This window comes from Schistocerca gregaria, chromosome 1, assembly GCF_023897955.1.
Source record: "Schistocerca gregaria isolate iqSchGreg1 chromosome 1, iqSchGreg1.2, whole genome shotgun sequence".
NCBI classification, from domain to species: domain Eukaryota; kingdom Metazoa; phylum Arthropoda; class Insecta; order Orthoptera; family Acrididae; genus Schistocerca; species Schistocerca gregaria.
In genome coordinates this window covers 465,138,325-465,161,388 of record NC_064920.1, presented here as the reverse complement: position 1 = coordinate 465,161,388, position 23,064 = coordinate 465,138,325, and the positions used below count along the sequence as shown (strand labels likewise).

The 23,064-nt window shown below is 42.0% G+C and overlaps 1 protein-coding gene across 1 annotated transcript in view; it reads left to right on the top strand.

Moving 5' to 3' along the window:
• Nucleotides 1-2,806: 2,806 nt before the first annotated feature.
• Nucleotides 2,807-23,064, top strand: part of LOC126352754 (serine protease easter-like) — a 137,894-nt gene continuing 117,636 nt past the window's right edge. The window contains exon 1 of the mRNA XM_050002711.1: nucleotides 2,807-3,150. Within this exon, the coding sequence (XP_049858668.1) occupies nucleotides 3,081-3,150 (70 nt within the window). The 5' untranslated portion in view covers nucleotides 2,807-3,080. The remainder of the gene's footprint in view (nucleotides 3,151-23,064) is intronic.

Genomic DNA, 23,064 nt, shown 5'->3' with positions numbered 1-23,064 from the left:
ACTGTTCACTGAACGGGCGCGCGTAAAATTCCCACGTTAGCTCTATTAAAACGCACATTTCCTCAATCGTCCACGAAAAACAAAGTCCCATGTTCAATCAATAAGGACACAGGCTTACAAAAATTCCATTACAAACAGTGCAGTACAAATTTGGAATACTCCTCCGCATAAGACAAACATTATTTCATCATTCTCACATTTTAGTAAAACCCCAAGGTCAGTCTTACTTGATCACTGTTCCTACCCAGTAGCAGAATCTTTGCAACATGTGAATTACGAAGCGTAAAAGGAAAACGAGCAAAATATCTTTATACAAGTAGCGCAAGTTGTCCTGCAATTAAGCCAATCGAACAAAATCACCCCTCAAAAAAGTGAGCTTATATTTATATAACATCAAATATTATAGCATATACTTATATTAAACTAACAATGAAGTATCAGAACTAAATAAAAACTCGAATGTTAGGTAAAAAAAATTGGGTGTATTAAGACGCGAACCACCGACCCAACAGAACTTCATTAGTGGACAGAGATCCTGCTTTTTTTTTAAATCTCATTTTTGTTCATTTTCGTTCGTTGCCTCTGCTCGGGGCGGAAGTCGTAAGACACCCGTTTAAGTTCGTCGTTGACCGATTAACTCAGTTTTTTTACTACAGAGGGCAGCTAACCCTCTGACCAAACACGCCAAAGATGCCGGCACTACTCATTACACTAAACCAACAATAGGCTCCTCTTTCTAAAAAATATTGTGTTACCATTTGGTAAAAACGTTAATCGTAGATAATTATGTTATTAATTCAAATTTAATTATAAGAAATTGTACGAAGAATAATTCGTTTTGGGTGGACATTCAGTGTGTCGCTGCCTTCAAATAGCCTACTTCCATATAACGCCCGTTACAATAATGCTTTTGCCATGAATATGCTGTTTCTCATTATTTTATCGGAACGAATCACATAACTAACAACGGGTTTTCCAGTCATTCTCATTTTGCTGGTGCTCAGAAACGGCATATACAGGGTGTTACAAAAGGGTACGGCCAAACTTTGAGGGAACATTCCTCACGTACAAAGAAAGAAAATATGTTACGTGAACATGTGTCCGAAAACGCTTACTTTCCATGTTAGAGCTCATTTTATTACTTCATTTCAAATCACATTAATCATGGAATGGAAACACACAGCAACAGAACGTACCAGCGTGACTTCAAACACTTTGTTACAGGAAATGTTCAAAATGTCCTCCGTTAGCGAGGATACATGCATCCACCCTCGGTCGCATGGAATCCCTGATGCGCTGATGCAGCCCTGGAGAATGGCGTATTGTATCACAGCCGTCCACAATACGAGTACGAAGAGTCTGTACATTTGGTGCCGGGGTTGCGTAGACAAGAGCTTTCAAATGCCGCCATAAATGAAAGTTAAGAGGGTTGAGGTCAGGAGAGCGTGGAGCCCATGGAATTGGTCCGACTCTACCAATCCATCGGCCACCGTATCTGTTGTTGAGAAACGTACGAACACTGCGACTGAAATGTGCAGGAGCTCCATCGTGCATGAACCACATGTTGTGTCGTACTTGTAAAGGCACATGTTCTAGCAGCACAGCTAGAGTATCCCGTATGAAATCATGATAACGTGCTCCATTGAGCGTAGGTGGAAGAAGAACATGGGCCCAATCAAGGCATCACCAACAATGCCTGCCCAAACGTTCACAGAAAATCTGTGTTGATGACGTGATTGCACAATTGCGTGCGGATTCTCGTCAGCCCACACCTGTTGATTGTGAAAATTTACAATTTGATCACGTTGGAATGAAACCTCATCCGTGAAGAGAACATTTGCACTGAAATGAGGATTGACACATTGTTGGATGAACCATTCGCAGAAGTGTACCCGTGGAGGTCAATCAGCTGCTGATAGTGCCTGCACACGCTGTACATGGCACTGAAACAACTGGTTCTCCCGTAGCACTCTCCATACAGTGACGTGGTCAACGTTACCTTGTACAGCAGCAACTTCTCTGACGCTGACATTAGGGTTATCGTCAACTGCACGAAGAATTGCCTCGCCCATTGCAGGTGTGCTCGTCGTTCTAGGCCTTTCCCAGTCGCGAGTCATAGGCTGGAATGTTCCGTGCTCCCTAAGACGCCGATCAATTGCTTCGAACGTCTTCCTATCGAGACACCTTCGTTCTGGAAATCTGTCTCGATACAAACGTACCGCGCCACCTCTATTGCCCCGTGCTAATCCATACATCAAATGGGCATCTGCCAACTCCGCATTTGTAAACATTGCACTGACTGCAAAACCACGTCGGTGATGAACACTAACCTGTTGATGCTACGTACTGATGTGCTTGATGGTAGTACTGTAGAGCAATGAGTCGCATGTCAACACAAGCACCGAAGTCAACATTACTTTCCTTCAATTGGGCCAACTGTTGGTGAATCGAGGAAGTACAGTACATACTGACGAAACTAAAATGAGCTCTAACATGGAAATTAAGCGTTTCCGAACACATGTCCACATAACATCTTTTCTTTATTTGTGTGTGAGGAATGTTTCCTGAAAGTTTGGCCTGTATTCATATAGGCTTGAAATGAATGTCGATATGGCGCCTCACAACTCTGTACTGAAGGGAGACAGGGTGCGGGTGCCATCTCAGTGCTCAACGCTCAGAATATCTGACATGCCAGATATTGCTCTGCACGATCGGAAAGACTCCCGAACGTGCTATTCCATGCAATGACGTCAGAAACTCGGCACGCTCCACGCTCGACGTTCGGATGCACGGTCCGTGTGCCGACACCTTTACGCTATGAGAGAGTGCCAACTCGAAAGTGACGAGTAAAATTCTGGGAACTCTTGAGCCTTTCCGAGCGTTCTCCACCTGCAGACAGGCAGTAGTTGCGAATCGCGCTGCGCGCCGTTAGCGGAGCGTGCGCACGCCCTTGAACCGCCGCGGCGCGGTGTCTGCAGCGGCTGCGCGGAAGAGAAGAGGCAGAGCGCGGCGCGCGTGACGCGGCCGCCGTGGCGGCGCCGCGCCGCCGGCTGGCCGCCGCGCGCAGTCCGGCCGCAGCCATGACCGCGAGCGCGCCGCAGCTGCTGCCGCCGCTACTGCTGGCGCTGCTCGCCGCCGCCTGCTCCGCGCGTGAGTACACAGCCGCGCGCCCGCTGCCCCAGCGCCAACGAGGCCGCCATTCTGCTGCATCTGCGTCCGTATTTCTATTTCTCGAGCCTCGGTACCGTCTCTGTTGCAGCGCACACAGCACCGGAATTCCCCCTCCCCCCTCCTGCCACCCTACGTCACCGTCACAACCCGACATATGTGCTGGATGTAGTAACACGTTTCTTGACTCATACTGACAAGTAAGCACTCGGAAATCGGCGATTCACGTAACATCTTCAGAGTTTGTCGGAAATTTCTGTCACTATCTTCCGCTGACTAAACAAACCACTGACGCGTCGTGCGTTTCTTCTGTCAACTGTTTTACTATGCAATAAAAATTGATGTGGTTTCTGGGTCGACGAACATTGTGGGTCGAACGACAGTTTTACGAGGGACTTGCTTCGCGAGTGTACAGCACTTGCATCGAATCCTCACGCTCTCTCTCGGTCTAGCAACTGTCTTCAAAATCGTACCAGGCAGAAACTTCCACATACCTGACGTTTATGACTGACACCAGTCACTGATCGTCGATTGTTTGCTCAAGCGATATCGAGTCCTTTCGTCTATTTATGCGCATCACATTACATTGTGCAGCCAGCATTTTTACCGACTGCTGCAATCGTTCACGTACTTCGGAATACTTTTCTAACAAAGTCACACACTTTGCACAGTTGCGTGGTTTGCGAGTAGCCCCACAGAACTACAAACCATTTCTAACTAGACATGTCACGAAAAATATATAGAAACTATGTAGACAAACATCGATCACAATGTGTCAATACGTGGACATGAGGCGAATGTCATTATCGTGCCAAACAAGACTATCTGCCGTGTACCTTAGTCTCCAGAACAGACCACTGTCACATTAATATTGCCACTTGATGATGTATATGGCCAAAACACTACTTCTGGTTATGGCTGAAAATGAATAAGGCACTTCCTAAGCCGCGATCGCAGTGTACACCTTTTATTGATCCAAAATGACCGGTTTCAACGTTTTTATGTTGCCACCATCTGATCATATGAAACTTGTTATAAAACTGCCATGTTGCGTTACATGAACTCAGAAGCGTAAAAGGCATTCTATACGTATACATATATTCTTACCTATCTGTGTGCATTTTATCAACTGTGTGCATCTTATGAAAATATGTATACGTGTGGACTGTCTGATATGCTTTGACCTCCCATAACCTAACATGACAATTTCGTAACAAGTGATATGATGATTGCGTAACACTGTTGAGATCGGTCATCTTAGAGCAGCAAAAGTGAGTACACTGCGCTCGTGACGTACGAAGCATCTTCTTCATTTCGAACCTTACCGATCGCCCCCCCCCCCCCCCCCCCCTGCCCCCTCCAGCACAGCAGGTGTAGCTTGCGTTGTTTTTAAAACCTTACAGCTGTGTAGTTCTAAAAGAGAAATTAGAACGTAATATCTTGTCGCTATGGAATGGACATCGCTAGAGACTGAGCACTAACTCGGCAAGAACTGAACAGAAATGGAATCAGCCACGGGCTTGCCAAAGGAACCTACCCAGCGTTAGCTGCACGTGATTTAGCGGTGAAAATGGTCTGTTGGCGAGCCCCATGTCTTAATCACTGCGTTACCTCACAAGATCTATTCTATTTACTTGCACAACCTCGAGTACAAACATCGCAGCGTGTTATGGAGGGAAACTCAAAAGCTTCGTGTCTAGTTGAGGGCATTGTAGACAAAGCGCAGACGGGCAAGGATGAGAGATGCGGCTAGACTTGGCCCTGTTTAAGGAATCATCCCGTCTTACGTGATTTAGAAGTACTGTAGCAAGTGTGTGTTTGTGCCGGGGCGGGCTTTAGGTACCGATTCAGCCGAAGCCGATCCAGTGTCTTAATACTTGTAATAGGTCAACTTTGTCCAGCTACCGTACTAAGCAACCATACGTTTAACAGAAGACGCGTAGGATATCATATATATTTAGTGGCCGCTGGCAGTAAGTCACACTCTATGAAATGCAATAACACTGATAGGATCCCATGGCACTACTTCCCAGATCATAACAGGTATCGCACCAGCTGGAACGGGGCATTAGCTTCAGTCGACATCTTTTAGTTTTAAACACCTGATAGACCATGTTATGTGGTATACATTATCTGCGGTGTATTATTTGTCCCTGTACGAACTATTTTTGTTTCTCTAAGTTAAATCAACAATTTATACGTTGCAAAACCAGCCTAAAGGAGCTAATGTTGGAGTGTGTCTTCGGAAGCAGTATCTTGAAAATGATGGTGAAATATGTCAACCATTTGGGCTCTCACTGTTTGATGGAAACCTGCAACAGTTATATTCTCTATTCAGTGGTATCTTTTTCTCAGGAGCGATTCTCGACAACAATTTGTCGAAGCTGATGCTGTCTTGCCCTGACATCTGTAAGTCGTCGCTAGGTTCGTCAATGTGTCCCATTGGCCACGAAATAATATGGCGGGCATAGTAATAGATTCTCTACTTAAAAGCATACCATAGTTTTCTGTATCTTAAGTTTCATAGAATCTCAGCTTTATTGGATCTACGTAAGAGCTGTTGAAAGAAAGATTTTCAAATACATCACACAGAAAGTACAAAGTAAACAAAAATATTGCCATAGGAAGAGATTGCAGAAATTAATTTTCGTTGATGGATTCATCATTCCGGCAATATCGCGTCTTAGTTATCCTCTACACCCACTGTAGCTGTAAATAATTCATTTGTGCATAGAGAACAGTTTTGAATTGATGGTAAATTCAGTTTCCTTTCCTTATTAAGTGCAACGACACCTGCGTTCACTGGAGATGTCTATCCAGCGAGTAGCCACCTTTCTCCAACTGATAACATTAATGCTCAGTAAAATGCACCTAATCAATTTTACAATTTCTATATAGTTTCTTTCATGACTTTCGTTCATTATTTAACATGTGTCGCTGATTAATCTGTCACAGCTTTCAGAAGCCTCCGAATTAGATATCATGGAAGTGTACACACAACTTTCAGGCTGAAAATAGCACTTTTTATGTTGCATATAGGAAATATTCAGAATATCGCAGACGATTGGTACATTGAGTGGGATCTGCATGGATGTGTATAGTCTGCTCTCAGATAGCAAGGACTCGTTGTTGTAAAGTTTCGTGCTTTATATACAGAGGGCACTGTCTGATTTCGAGACTCCTTAAAGCCATAATACTTCGATAAAACTTGTAGCCAGCCATGTAAATTATGGCTTATTGTTTTTAGTTGGACTATTGGAGAAGAAACTGACAACTGTGACACACCTGAAACATACCTCAAAAGAAGAAGTGAAACTAAGATACGGAGGACAATGTGCGATAAATCAAAGGACAGAATTATCCCTTTCAGCAGAAAATGTATCCGGCAGCTCTCTCTTTCCATCAATGAAGCAGGTGTCGTTTTGCATTATAAAGTCCTTAAAACAGTTTTATCTGATCAATCCTCTAACGTGGGTAAAGTCCACCAGCCTTTCGCGAAAACGAAATAGATTTATGTCGTAGCCATGATTTATGTGTCATTAGAGCTATACTGTTTATCCTTTGTGAATCCTCTGAAACACGAAACTGACACACCTTCAAAAGTATTTGGTTCCGTGACAAGAAGTTCAAAGTCATTCTGTAATTTCCTTGTCCGGCGTGATACGAGCTTGACGACTTTTCTTGGGAATATCTGGGAAGATGCAGATGAGTTTCAAGGAGACCGTTTTTCCTCGAAACACATAAACAGTAGCGTAACGACTTGAAGAGGGCCGGTTTGGCCGCTACGGAGGGGAGCCGCATGCAGCTAATGGGCAGCACGCCGCTTGCGTAACGCCGGCCTGTGGCCGCTGTCCGAAGCTGCAGCCGTGCGCTCCTGGGAAGCCCCCGTCGTATCTGCCGCCCTATTCTTTTACACGGGTCGCCCTTCAGCCTTCCCCAGCAATTACTTTGTCGTTAATTTAATCCAATGAAATTCACTCGCAACCACTAAATTATGGATAGTGCTGTCATGTGTATTAGTCCAAGAGTTGGGACTTCAAATGAACAGTTCTAGGTCCCAGAAATTACGGTACGTGCTTCTGTCGGTCCTCAGCTGAACCGCAATGCTTTTTGTCTTTAAGGGGAATTGGAACGCCCTATACCTAAAATGATAAATTTAGTGACTTGGCTCCCTGTATTTCAGTAACCACTGTGACCATTGACATGAAACTTTTACAGGACATTAAACTGTATATTATGAGTCTACTGAAGTACAATAATTTCATTTCAGTCACTGCTTACGAAAATAGAATTTTTTCATTACACGGTTAAAATTTTGTGCACTTTTTTGTACGTTATCGTAAATAATTTTAATTACACATAACACTGTTTGTTTTTTTTAGTTCAGTTGACTCAGGATAGGTATGTTATTACTCCCTGAAAATTTGAATACTCTACTCGAAGTGGTTTCTGAGATTTAGGGGAAAATGCAACAGAAAAAGTAAATTTTCGGGAACGGCTTCTAAAGTTAATATATGCTTGATTTTTTTTATTTTTAGTCACCCAGAAGCACCCTGCACCATACTGTATATCATCCTCTTGACCTTTTTCCAAGTTTTATCTTCTTTTCTTCTTTCTGGACTCCTTAGTGGCGTACTGTGCTGCGTGCTCTGCTTTGCCCGCAGCTCGTCGTCGTGCGGTAGCGTTCTCGCTTTCCGCGCCCGGGTTCCCGGGTTCGATTCCCGGCGGAGTCAGGTATTATCTCTTCCTCGTGATGAGTGGGTGTTGTGTGATGTCCTTAGGTTAGTTAGGTTTAAGTAGTTCTAAGTTCTAGGGGACTGATGACCATAGATGTTAAGTGCCATAGTGCTCAGAGCCATTTTTGTTCTCTGCTTTATCAATGCAAACCTTGTCCATCCGTTAAAGTTCTCTGATGCAGTTTGCTCCAGAATTACTTCTCATATGCTGTAGCACTTTCACCCTATCAATTTTGCCATCATTAAAAGCAATAAGAGCATAAGATTATTGAACGATTAATTGAGATTTTGAGTCTGACCATGCAGACGCTTCTTCAGCAATTCAGGATTTGCCAAGTCTCTGTAAATAGGTTTTGTGATATCCATGACTGCTGCTGGGATGGAATGTTTATCGCTGTATGAACTGTTTGAGTACTGGGTATTGCGGTAATTGCACCATGAATCAGGTCCAGGAGGGCAAAGGTGGTGTACTGGTTTTTCATCAGTTGACAGTCTGTGGAAGAAGGTAGCCCATACTGCCTGTTTCCATTTTCAACAAATCCTCAGTATTATTTCTAATGGCCATCCCATAATAGTGCAGTATTCATCAATCATTTTATCTGTCATCCTGCTTCTTATTGTTTTACCATCAGAAAGTTTCTTGTCTGTCAAACTTTGTTTTAGTTTCCTCAACCTAGTGCTCGTCCTCTTCTGAACATGACCAACACTGTTAACCTTTATAACACAGCAATCCACAGCCTTCTATATAAAAAGTTATCGATTTTGTTAGATCTTGAAGTAATGCACGTAAAAATTTTAACATTTTCAACAGGTGTAGATATACTCCCCATTTGAGCTTATATATATATATATATATATATATATATATATATATATATATATATATATATATACGAGGGTCAGTCAAAAGTAATGCCTCCTATTTTTTTTTTCTACGTTTAATTGTCAGGAAATTTAAATGCAATTACATAGGTTGAAAACCACAACATTGAGGATCATTTTTTCATTTTTCAATGTAATCTCCGCCCATCTCTACAGTTTTGGTCCATCTTTGAACAAGGGCATGTATCCCAGCACGGTAAAAATCACAGCTCTGCTTCCTAAGCCATTGACGCACGGATGTTTTGACGGCCTCCTCATCTTCAAAATGAATCCCACGATGAGCTTCTTTTAGTGGCCCGAACAGATGGAAGTCTGATGATGCCAGGTCAGGGCTGTATGGGGGATGAGGCAAAACTTCCCATCCAATTTTGACACTCTCGTCAGAGGTGTGACGACTGGTGTGTGGTCTTGCATTGTCATGCAAAAGAAGAACATCTGCCATTGATTTTGTTGGGCGAACTCGCTGAAGACGTGCTTTAAGTTTTTTGAGCGTTGTGACGTATTGAACAGAATTTATTGTGCATCCCTGCTCCAAAAAATCAACCAGAATCACACCCTCTGTATCCCAGAAAACTGTTGCCATAACTTTCCCTGCCGATCGCACAGTTTTGAATTTTTTCTTCCTCGGCGAGCTTGTGTGACGCCACTCCATTGACTGCCTCTTTGATTCGGGTTCAAAAAAATGCACCCCGGTCACAATTTTTTTCAGAAACTCATCTCCCTCCAAAAGGAAGCGCTGCAAGTGTTGGGAGGCTATTGTTTTCCTTGCCTCTTTATTCTGATCGGTTAACATTCTTGGAACCCACCGTGCACAAACTTTTGAGTACCCCAATTGTTTAATAATCGTGATCACACTGCCTTTACTAAGAGAAATAATGCGACACACTTCATCTGCAGTCACCCGACGGTCACCATGAATGATGTCATCAACTTGCTGAATGTTGTGTGGAGTCACTGCACTCACCGGCCTGCCGCTCCGCTTTTCGTCAGTCAACGGTGTTTGCCCTTCAGCTTCCTTACAACGACGAACCCATCGTCTAACAGTGCTGACATCCACTGTCACAACACCATACACCTTCTTCAGTCTTTCATGAATGCGTATGGGCGTTTCACCTTCTGCATTCAAGAATTCAATCACACAACGCTGTCTCAAACGAACATCGATGTCGGCCATCTTACAAACTTCTGCTGTGCTGCCACCTGTTGACACAGAAAGTTACTACTGCAGTGGATTGCAGAAGGTTTGAGGAATGGCACCAAATTCAAATTTTTCACTTAACTTAATTTTTTTAAGTAGAAAAAGAATGGGAGGCATTACTTTTTGACCGACCCTCGTATATATATATATATATATATATATATATATATATATATATATATATATATATATCACTGCAAATTTTATAATGAGATAAACATCCGAAAATGTGAAAAAAAACTTTTTTCGTTCTAACTCCCCTTACGGCCATGCTCCAGACGGCAGTCTACATCCGAGGGCACAGTAAGCAGATTCCCCACTGTCTTTCATTTGCACATTTCTACATGATTTGGTACTGTGAACTGCAGTTGATAATATGAAGAGGCTACACTGCTGAAAAGAATTAGGGGAACATGACTTCGGGCGTCTGCCATATTCCACTGAGCAATAACTGAGGACTGCGTAAGTCAGCAATGTATAACGTTTCACAAATTAAGTACACAACAAAACGTCATTACGACCTCGGTCGTTTAAACAAAATGCAATGAAATGTACCACAAGTGTCAAAAACAAAGTGGACACAATCATTCATCCCATCATCCAGGGCGCTTTTCATTGGACTTCAAGAGCTTCAGTAAAGTGTGTGCCCTCCTTGAGCGTTTATCATTGCCTGACACCTACACGGCCGACTCCGTGTAAGTCTACGAAGGTCATCCTATGGTACTCTTCTCCATATTTCAATGAGAGTGAAGAGTCTGTGGTGGAACAGGGCGACTACGAACACGTATCACAAGCACGTTCCACATACGATGCAACTGTTTGAATCTGCAGGCTTCGCAGGACATCCCTACTGGCGCCCGCAACATAGGTCTTCGCATTAGAAGGAATTCAGGGCCACCACTGCCTGGCGGTAACGCTACCATGACTGTGGCAAGATCTGTATGGCTGCCAACACTGATGCCTTCCCACAGTATCACATAGCCTTGTCCATCTGTTGATTTCCTTTACAACATGGAGGTAAACCCCCCCCCCCCCCCAAGGGTCTTTACACACGAACACCGCCATCACTTAAATCAGAGGACACCTGCACTCGTCTGTTAATAACAGTTTTCGCCAGTGACGAAGTTAACAGTTGTCGTGGGGACGCCACAACCGAAGGCAAACTGCAAAATGTCGTGTCAAGCAGGGTACTCGAACAGGACGTCTGGATCTTACGTCCCTTTCTCGCAACCTGTTCGTTACAGTGTGATCGGACACAGCAGCTCCAGTGACATTTCTGAGATCGTCTGGCAGTAGTTTGGCGGTATTCGTGCAAAGCCGCAACGAAGAGGTCACCGGAGATCGGTCTTTATATGTGGTTGTAATGCGTCTGCGGCCTCGTCAAATTCGACTTGTGTACTCACCTGTATTCCTGGACACTCTGCGTATGACATTTGGAGAGACATTGAAATTTGCAGCAGTATGACGGGAAGTCCATCCTTTCTGCATCAACCAGTCCACCCTTGCAACTTACATTGTAATAAGAAGTCGCATATCATTTGCTTGCTTGAATGTATCGTCCGCCAATGGGAAATGCCGTCTGTGTACCTCACTAGAAGACACCGAGGTACAGGTACTCTCTTCCTTCTGAGGGGTCACCTCACTCTGTATTTACGTAGCACAGCCAATATATGGCGAAGCATTTTAACTGCTGTATACTATGAAAGCGAAGATCTCAAGCTATGCAGTAAGACCACAGGTACCGCCCTTATCAAAATAGATTTAACATGACGGTCGTTGTTGATTTACGTGTTCCCCTACTTCTTTTGAACAATGTATTCAAGCGTCTCATGAAAAAGTTGATAAACTTCACAAGGCCAGTATCGTTCTTTTTTTAGGGTTCCGTACCTCAATAGATAAAAACAGAGCTCTTATAGGATCACTTTTCTATCTAACTGTCTCGCTGTTCGACTGTTAAGGCTCCTTTTCCTCAGGAGCGGATAGACATATCAAGTTAAAATTTGTGTCACATACTAAGCTCTACGTTCATTTGGCAGTGTGGAAAGTGTAAGCTAAGTCATTGCAATCAAAATAGACGACCATTTATGTCAGATATTTTGATACTCGCAAACTCACTTATCACTTGCACATTTACGTTATAAGTACCTTTTTGGGAGCCTTCTGTTCTGCTGTTTAGTTTTTGGTTTTCAGGTGAATAGTTTGAATTTATTCAGTTCTCTTCCCCGTTTGTGTACCTGTATAAGGATCTGGAAGTTACTTTTTATGCCACAAGGGTGGTGATTATATTTAATCAGATCTTCTGCAATTAGTGAGTCTATACACTCACTTTCAATGCTCTTAAATGTTCAGAATATCTTGTTCTGTAATTTTTGCATTCTGCAACACATATATGGATTCACAGTCTTTGCAATCGAGAGGGCGACAGTTTAGTCACGTGTCCGGCCATCCTGAGTTAAGTTTTCCGTGATTTCCCTAAATCGCTCCAGGCAAATGCCGGGATGGTTCCTTTGAAAGGGCAAGATCGACTTCCTTCCCCGTCCTTCCCTAATCCGATAAGACCGATGACCTCGCAGTTTGGTGTCTTCCCCCAAACAACCCCCAACAGTCTATGCAGGTTAACTGATAAATACTTACTTTGCTGAATTTATCTGATGTTAAGTACTTATAATATTTTCATAGTGTATGGTTTGTTCTGCATGTCACAGGTATTCCTTATTTTCTCACTATGTTTGCTATTCTCTGGGTTATTTCGTTGTCGAATATCAGCATGTGCCATGTGTTCCTGTTGTTCGCAGTTATTTTGTGTACTTTGTGTGTTGCTTTACACTGTGCCATCATTAATTTGTCCACTAAGTCATATTTGTTAAGATTTTCTACACCTAGCTGTCTGTTAGTTCTTGCGTGTAGCACTATTTATTTATTGAAATTCTGTTCGGTCTGTGTAGTAGATATTTGCTTCTTTGTGTGAAATATTTAGGTCTATTGTGTATTGTTGTATTGGTTGTTGTTGTTTTCTTCGTACTGAGAACTGACAGTGGGGTTATTTATTTCACGTTGTGTTGTCTAGAAGGTATATTTTCTCTTTTTAGCTTCAATTGTGAAATGAATGTTTGGATGGGCAGTATTGATATCCCTGTGTAACTATAGTATCCAGTCATCTACCAATCAAATTAAGTCATTGATATAGTGGCACTTATACATTACCTTGATTTGCTTTTATTATTTCCTAAAGATTTAGTTTTCTGGGTTGTTAAGAAAGATAGTGGCTAGTAAACTATGTACTGGTGATCCCATGGGGAGTCATTCACGTTGGACAAGTAATTTGCCCTTAAACTTGAAGTAATTTGCCATGTGATTACTTTTAAACCGTTTAGGACTTTTTGTATCTATGTTTTAGGTATAATATTTTCCCATGTTAATCATCTATCAATTACTGTGATTGCTTCTTAAGTTGGTAGCGGGAGTGCACTGACAGTAACATCAACTGAGAGAAGCGTAACTATGGCATTTATATTCAAATCTTTGTTTTTGTGGATTAATTCATTGGTGCTTTCTAAGCTTCTGTTACCTGGAATTGGGCAATATTTTTATTAAAAAAAGTATGCATATGTCTGGCTAAATGTTATGCTGATATAGTTCTGAAATTTATGAATGGTCTGACTGGCATTTTGGATTGATGAATTTTTGGTAAATTGATGAGTGTGGCCACACTGAAGTTTTTCTGTTTTGTTCTATTTATTTACCTTCGTGAAAGGTTGGATACAATGATTTCACTAGTTTTTGTGTGTTTGTTTGGAACTTTTGCACAGGATCAAGATCTCCTCTTGGTCCGTTAAATTTCGGGTCTTCAGCCACATAAATTCAGTATCTTCTTCGACAAGAATTCATGCGGCTGCAGACAGAAATCTAATGGATCAATCATTGTGCCGTGAAAATATGAAAATGCACATCAAGATCTCCCGTTGCCTGCCCTTGTAATCATTACATTGTGAGTCTTCTGTTTATTATGCATGACACTAGCTGTTTTACCGTCTGTGGTTATATTGTGGTTATTGTCGATTACGATTCTTGGTAACAAGGTAACCACAGAGGAGAAAGCAGCCAAGGACATGCACAACAAACTGAAGAAATTATTTGGTCTATTCCAGTTCGTGAATTCGAGTTTCATTTAAACATTATTTAGGCTTAGTTTTTCAGTTTGGTACTGTATCATCAGTTCTCAAGATGTTATGTCTTCTATCTTCTTTTTCCACATTGTATATTTTATTAAGCTGGGGCAAGCAGAATGAACTAATATTCGTAAGCAACTGCAAGAATGTATTAATCTTTTTTGGTGGGTGGATATAGATACTTCACACTAAATTTCATTTTTGGACAAATTACTTCTTTCGTTTACTTAATTAGATGGACTTGAAATTTTAGAGAAAGAAAAAATAGCGTCTTTTAATAATATATTTGTATTCTCTCACGTCTACAGAAACACATTCTTTCTATGAAAACACAACTTGACAAAACGGTGGAGCAGGCAAAAAACATGGTCAGATATCAATGCAAATTTTTACATATGCACATCATCAACAGGCAAGTAAATGATTAAAGTTCCAAACCCCTCTAACAGGTAGGGTGGTCACCAGAGTGCATTAATGTTGTTCATGAGTGAAGCTGTTACCAGGGGTGTACAGTTTGTCATGGTTTTCATCTCCATCGAATGTTGAGTGATCACTCTGGAGGACATGAAGATACTACGTTTTTTGTGAGACAGCATTATCAGCGGCTGACATAATCTGAAAGTAACCTCACTGAAACTGTACATTTGGCCAGCTGCTCTAATTGCACAATATCCAGATTTGTGAAGCATTCTGGTGGGACAATGGGCCGATGACATACTGCATGGGAACGTGAGGACCGACATGCTCGGCAATACGGTTCCGATCGACCACATCTGATAAGCACAAGGGAGGTTTGCCATATCGTGCGCCAAGCACATCGTGGCAGCATCATATCTGCACATTTCACCTGAGAGTAAAATAATGTTCTCCCTATAACATTCTGGGTCATCCCTCACCATCGGCCAGAGACGAGCAGCAGCTGGACAACGAATTACTGTCCCGTGTGTTGGCTGCTGTTAGCACCACAACACAAGGGACTGCACATGGAGTGGTGCCACGACTAAAAAGGAGGGATTGTTGATGAATGGCGTCGCATTGTAGTCAGTGATGATTCGTGGTCCTGCACCACCGTGGATGACCATCGTCAGTGAATGTGACGGTCATCTTTGGAGAGCCGCATCCTTCCAATGTGTTGCAGAGGCACAGCAGTGTTACTCCAGGTGTCATGTGTGGGGAGCCATCGGATATGACTTCAGATCACGGCTGGTGCTGACTGACGGAACTCATGGAATAATGACGCGTCACAGACATCCTGTGCCCTCACGTGCTATCTCTCATGCAACAGTATAATGGTACCATTTTTCAACAGGGCAATGCTCGTGCACACATGGTTCGTGTCTCTATGGGCGATCTGCATCATGCTGAGGTACTCCCGTTCCAGCAGGAACCCCGAATGGCCTCGACAGAGCTTGTGTGAATTGGCTCTTACAGAAACTCTGTCCCAATGCCTGTATCCAGGACATCAAGGTACAGTTACGAGTAAATAATTGTCGGTCAGGAGAGAGTACAACGACTTATAACACCGTTCCCAACAGAATCTGTGCATGCATCAAGGCTATATGGTTGCAACGTCGTTCTAAGTGGATTCATATTACCAAGCTCGACCTTATTTTGTAATCACTGAAATAACACCACATACCCTATCAAACCGTGTGTTTTGTTTCGTTTCCTGCTCCCCATCTGGGTCCTCCACATTTATTTCATGGCAGTGCATGTACCGGCGATCCAATAGGGCGCGCACACAGTGAAATTTAAAAAAGAATCATACATTGGCTGTTCATATTTGGTCTTGGTTGTGGTACTATCTTCATTCTAAAACCAGAACTGGAAGGTCGATAGCCAGTTCGCTAATCAACGTAACTCACAAAAATAATAACACATCGATTTACGACGGTAGTCGTTTATATGGTAGAAAACAAGCAATATATGTTAAAGGCCGTGGAAAATAAATTTGTGTGATCTGAATTGCTTTTAAACTGAATAAATTGTGTAAATCGTCAGCCGGCCGCGGTGGCCGTGCGGTTCTAGGCACTGCAGTCCGGAACCGCGTGACTGCTACGGCCGCAGGTTCGAATCCTGCCTCGGGCATGGATGTGTGTGATGTCCTTAGGTTAGTTAGGTTTAAGTAGTTCTAAGTTCTAGGGGACTGATGATCTCAGATGTTGAGTCCCATAGTGCTCAGAGCCATTTGAACCATTTTGTAAATCTTCTTGTGATATACTTTGTTTTTGTCTTCTAAATATGATTTACTAGCCGAAATAGTATTAGCATTTTACTTTCATGTCGTGCATGCTTCATGAAGAAGCCATGTGTCACTCGCCTATCCAGCGACAATTTCGAGACAGTCTAATATACCACGATATCCCTTATGTCTGAGACGTACTAGATGTAAGCCGGACTGAAACTTTGCGGGTATGCTAATTCGTAAACATCTAAATAGGAAGTAAACAAAACAAAGAATTTTAATAGTATGCCATGAAAGTATTAAACAATGTAAACTACTGAGCACGGAAATAGGCAGAAGAAAGATAAACGTCGCTGGACGCATGATACCAGTTGTAAATTTGCTCAGTGTCAGCTTACGGGAAGTCCATCGGTAAGCCCAAGTGTCCCAAGGTGACCGGAAACAGCCGACGAAGTTTCCAGTTTATAATCAGGAGCCCGGATCTTAGTCCACGTCCTCTCCTTCCACGAAGGCTATCTTGCTAAGGCACTCGGATTGGATCCTGTTTAACAGTTGATCAATCACTTCAGTCACTCAAGCAGAAATATATGTCATCCCGCTGGCATCTTCACTTGAAACGATTTATGTTTTAGGTGAGTGTAATTCATTTCATTGCTGTCGTTGCTAACATATCCTTGAATTGGCCTTGTACATGTTACATTCATAGGAATATATTACTCACATGTGCAGGGTAAACGGTGCTGTTGCAAAGTGTGGAAGAAGACTTAATTAGGTAGTGCGATGATTAAGCAATTAGATTCTTATTGGGGGAGTCTGATCAAATTCCTGTCTGGTCATCCAGTTAACTGCAAGCGAATGCCTTGGTGTTTCGCTAGTCAGGCCAAGGCTCCTTTCTTTTCCCATCCTTCTGAAAGCGAAGCATGTTTGGGTACTGAGAAAAAATGGCGTTTTGCATAACTGGCGGACCTCACATCCAGCAATTTTAACTTCTAACACGGCCAACACAAGGGCCTGCACATCAAAATGAGGACAATGAATTCAGTAACTAATACGTGCTAAAGTAACGTGCCAGAAACTTCAATTGCGGCCTTGAGCCTGATGCACTGATTGTAGCAACTGGAAACTTACCGTGAAGTGCAAAGACCGAGATCGAGTGATGCATGCAGAATGTGGCAGAGCTGTCAATGTTTAGATATCATAAGGCATCACAAACGTGAACACAAGTTTTAAAAAGCATACACTAAAAGTCTTCTTGATGACTGAAGATAACGGAAACATTTGTTTCTTGTACCACACAGTATTTGTGAAAAGGAAGAATTGCCCTTGCTTGTTGGAGGCTGTCTAGGTCGCGGTAGAGATACGTGCCGCTGTACTCGTGGAGCAAATTTAAAACACGCACCATGACACAACTGTATTGTATCAGTGAAGATAGCGGAAGCAGGCGTCTGGGGTGTCATGGGAAAAAAAATTGTGCGGACAGGAACCAGTTACCACTTACCAGTATCACCAGTAAAGAATCGAAGAGTTATGTGACCCAACGGTAGTGGAAACTTGATCTGGTTATAAAACAAGCAGTTACTGCAAGCGCAATGCGACTGAAAATGAACCAACTGTCTAAACAGCACCTGACTGGCCATGATCAAATCCAGTATTTACACCAGGAACATATTAAGATGACGTATATGTTGTGAGCTTGTGGTACCTGTAGCCAGTTACCGTAGGGAACCATGGATGTGCTGCAGTCCGGCGTCCTCATCTTTGTTACTATTGGTTGATTTTATGGAGAAGCTAGCGATGGACAGGAAGGAATCACCGTGATTCAGTACTAATATTAGAAAGCTTCTACGAAACTAAAGAAAGCTGCATAGAAGATTAAAACTAACACGAAGCACTGCTGACGAAAAAATACTGAACAAAGTAAAAACAGTCGTACAAATTCGAGAAGCACCGCATAAAATTGGAAGCAGGATTGTTGAAAACCGCAGAAAGTTTTGAAGCTACATAAAATCAGTCAGCGCATCAGAGCATGGTAGAACCAAAACGAAAGATAATAGAAAGAATACCGAAATACTAAGTTCTGTCTTCCGAAACTGTTTCACGGAAGATTTCCGTGACGGTCGACCATCTCAGGGGTGTGAAGATGACAGATACAGAAGTCAGTGAGCAGAAAGTGAAAAGCAGCCCAAATCACTCGGCAGAGGAAAGGCCTCACGACCTGAGACAGTGAGTATTACATTATATATCGAATGTACAGGAAAATTGGCTCCTTGTCAGAACATTAGTTTACCATAGGTCACTGGATCAACACAGCGTCGCAGGTCACAAGTCGTTCCAGTCTACAACAAGAATCATAAAATTGGCACGCAACATTATAGGCAAGTCTCACTGGACGTCAGCTTCCTCACACAATTATGGAATAACATTTGTTGTCTCCACATGTTATGACTTTTTTGCAGGTTGGACATCTGCATACGAATCAGCATTATCTCCACAAGCAGCGATCAGGTGTAAGACAATTTTCTTTGCGTGTTCATGAGATCCAGAATACAGCAAATACCAGAGTTCACATTCGTAGTCTAGTAAACATATATGCGGAATACCCGAGCAGATTTATGACTGGATTGAAAACTTGTTTTTAACTATTTGTAAACATTTGCAGCTAACTCTAAACATAAAGAAATATAAGGCAAAGCATGCAAACAGGCGGAAAGGTCCAGTATTATTTGAATACGCGATCGCCACTTAATCGATAAATAGTTCATGCCCATAGGAAGTCACTTTACGAACGTACGCAGATGACAGTTAACCCCGTTGGTGTGGCCAAATGAATGTCCTGAGACTCTCGCGGCTTGCTATAATCAGAAGAGGTCGGTAGTGCATCATAGCTTTTAATCAAAAATAATTGTTCAAATGGCTCTGAGCAGTATGGGACATAACATCTGAGGTCATCAGTCCCTAGAAAGTAGAACTACTTAAACCTAACTAACCTAAGGACATCACACACATCCATGCCCGAGGCAGGATTCGAACCTGCGACCGTAGCAGTCGCGCGGTTCCGGACTACAGCGCCTAGAACCGCATGGCCATCGCGGCCGGCAGGCTTTTAATCCCAACTCGTTAACATATAGATACTTATCAAAGCTTCAAATAGTAGGCAGAACACGTTAGCGAAATCAAATCATAAAGAAGAAAATTTATTAAAACAGCGGAACGAATGCATAAAACCCTATGGAATAATTATAAACGCTAAACGATATAGTTCAATTTTCGACGCCAAAGAATATTTATTAAATGAATATGCACACTTAAGCGAATGACGGTCTCACATTTGAGGATAAAAAATGATATAAATTTCACAATATTTAACTATGGAGTGAAAACGAACTCACGCAGTATAAGCAGGGCTGTTAAACACAGTAGCATCCGTAAATAAATTTCATGAACAACACGTTAAGATTTGAAAATCAGCAGCAAGTACTTAATCTTCGACCGCTCGAGAATTTCAGCTATAGTGGATACGAAAACTGATGTTCATAAGTCTCAGTCATTATTAAGATAAAACATTTAACAAGTTCGTTACACTATTATAACTAATAAATGGAAAAAATATCACAGTTCACAGCTGCTTCGAATTGCTTAAAAAATGTCAAAGTTCACGTACTCGTAAGGACTATAACCGAAAACCACACAATTAATTCTATGTCCCGTCAGAATTTAGTCTGAAAGCCATGCTTCTGAAAGTCCCGTTAAATTTCGTTAAACTTGAGCATTCAGGAAACGTAACCCAAGATATGCGGCATTACGATCACACGGTACCTCACCAACATACCATGGGAAGCGATCAACAACAAAAGACACAGGGCATTTTTAAGCACTTCGTGATGTGATGACCAATTTAGGAATTTAAGAAATGGCTACCATTCAATTGTAAAGACAGTTACATATACTCGAAATACACTAGTACATAGAGAAAAATGCTGTGGTCCCTTTGCGACCTCTTACTATATCATAAATATGTACACATTATTACCATATTTATCAACAAATTACACGAATGCAGGCTTACATCCGGCCATGCGATGTGTTTAAGGTCAGTTTATAATTACAAATACTTTTTTAATAACATAATTACGATTCTTGATAGACTGGGAATTCTGGTACAATCATACTGTTCTTAAGTTAAGTGTATGTGCGGAGAATTCGTAGTAATGGCACAATTTGCATATAAATTTCGTAAATTATACGCTTCCAGTCACATTAATTTGCCTACCGGTCAAAAGCCTAAGTAACGACCTTTTGCAACGCAGACCGCTGCGATACGTACAGGCAGAGAGTCAGTAAGATTCTAGAACGTACAGATAGGCATTTAGAGTCACGTCGACTGCAGCGTCGTAGCCAGCTGCGATACGTCTCTCGGTTGAGGATCCGTGGCGCGAACAGTCTAATCGAGCTAGACGTACAGATTCTCGATTGAGTTTTTATTCTGGAAGTTTGATGGGCAGGACAGTACAGTAAAATCATTCTGTTGCTCTTAGAACTAAGCACGTACACTGCGAGCTGTGTGACACGTTGAATTGTTCTGCTGGAAGATGCCATCTTGCCGAGGTTCAAATGGCTCTGAGCAGTATGGGACTTAACATCTGCGGTCATCAGTCTTCTAGAACTTAGAACTACTTAAACCTAACTAACCTAAGGATATCACACACATCCATGCCCGAGGCAGGATTCAAACCTGCGACCGTAGCGGTCGCGCGGTTCCAGACTGTAGCGCCTAGGACCGCTCGGCCACACCGGCCGGCTTCTTGCCGAGGATAAACTAATTGCATGTAGAGGGGGACGTGGTCCTCAAGGATAGATGCATACTTGTGTCGATCCAGCGTGCCGTCCAGAATGGCTAGATCACCCACGAAGGATAATGCTTGCCATATATTACCCATAAAATTCAAAGAGCTCTGCAAGACGTGCAGCAGCTTCCCTGGCCAGCATGGTCTCCGGACTTGTCTCCAATTGAGTCTATGTGGGATATGATGGGATGAGAAGTGGCGCGTGACCGACAACTCTTATATGTCCATGTGCAGAGGTCGGGCACGCGTGGCATGACGTGTCCCAGGACAGTATTCGCCATTTGTACGTTCTGCTGGATGTCAGAGACAGCGCCTGCATTGCTGCCTGTGGAGGCGACACGTCATACTAATATGGACGTTACAGCATCAGTACCTCAGAACCGATTGTGATATTGATCTGTAAATGCAATAATTTAATGTACTTCATATGCACTGTTGTGACAATAAATCCTACGTGAAATAGAAACCTCCTAAACGGTCTACCATCTTTTTTTTCAGCAGTGTGTAGCTGCTTTTGATGTTATTTGATTTTCAGCCAGAATAAGAAACACCAAAAATATAGTTAAAATATTGTGTATATTGCCTACTAAATATTATTTTGTGCGTTTATGTATATATATTTTCTCTAGCAGTTGAATGTCAGTGTTTGAAATGCCCGGATGTCATATTTCCTGCTCCTTCACTTTATCTTTATCAAGATTATCCTTTATTGCTTTGTCCATTAATATACTCCCTCGAAGAGGAGCTTAATTCTGATGCTATATTGACGGTATCTCGGAACCCTGATTTCATTCAGTAATCGGCATTTGGTTAAGCAAATTTATGTGCTGACTTTCTGTCTAGTGTGAACCTACGACTATTAGGCGGTGACGAAGCCTTGCTTTCCGCTAAGATCCAGATAGGCCTTAACGAGGAGTGTGCGTCGTGTGAGGGCCTTTCCAGTGACTCGCTCTTGACAATAGGGTTAAATGACCTCCTACTTCTTCGTGTTCAGACATCAACTGTGTGTTCTTCATTCACGTCTCACATATGGTTGCCAGCAGTGAAAACTGTTCACAAGCAGTAAGACAATAAGACGAGGTTACCTACACTAAACTCTGGGCTTCAGTCCACGGTGCGCCACTCAATAATTTGTCGTAATCATGGCGATTGATATTTTCAATAATTCGTGGTAGTGGTGCATTTTAGAGCGAAAGTCGAACAAAAAATAAACTGGAAAACTTTGGGTATGATCCCAGAAATGATAGAAGTCATACATTTTTACATAATTGCCCAGCCAACATAATAAAGACTTAATAAGAGAGAATTATAATATTTACTCTTTTTATAAAAATAATAATGATCGTAAACTTTTGACGTACTGGATCAAAATAGGTACGAAATCTTGAAAGAAACGAACTCATCGGGCAGTATGGGAGCAATGTAGCTCATCAGAATTTATAGAGAGGCATACCAATTTAATTAAGCAAAAAGTTCAGCATCATGGAAATCGAGCGTTATACACACACCCACAGTCGAAAGGGACATTTATTTAAGAAATGTACTTATGCAAACAGCAAAACATGTTCTACATGCGAAAAACAGAACAATGTAGTTGTTATAAAGAAATTTAGTGTTTCAAGCAAACGTCAGTAGGAAAATCAATAAACCTGTTTAATGAAACATAACGTTTTGTCAGTGTGTGACAAAATGTAGTAAGAAAAATTGTTGGAAGCAATAAGAATATGAAGAAAACAAAAACGTATCGTCAAATACGATGATGAGTGGCACAGTTACATAGAGAAAATTATACAAGCATTCAAAAATTTCTAGAGAACTATGTGCAGTTCAATAGAAGAATCAGAAACACAGACAGCCAATAATGTAAATAATGATAGTAAAG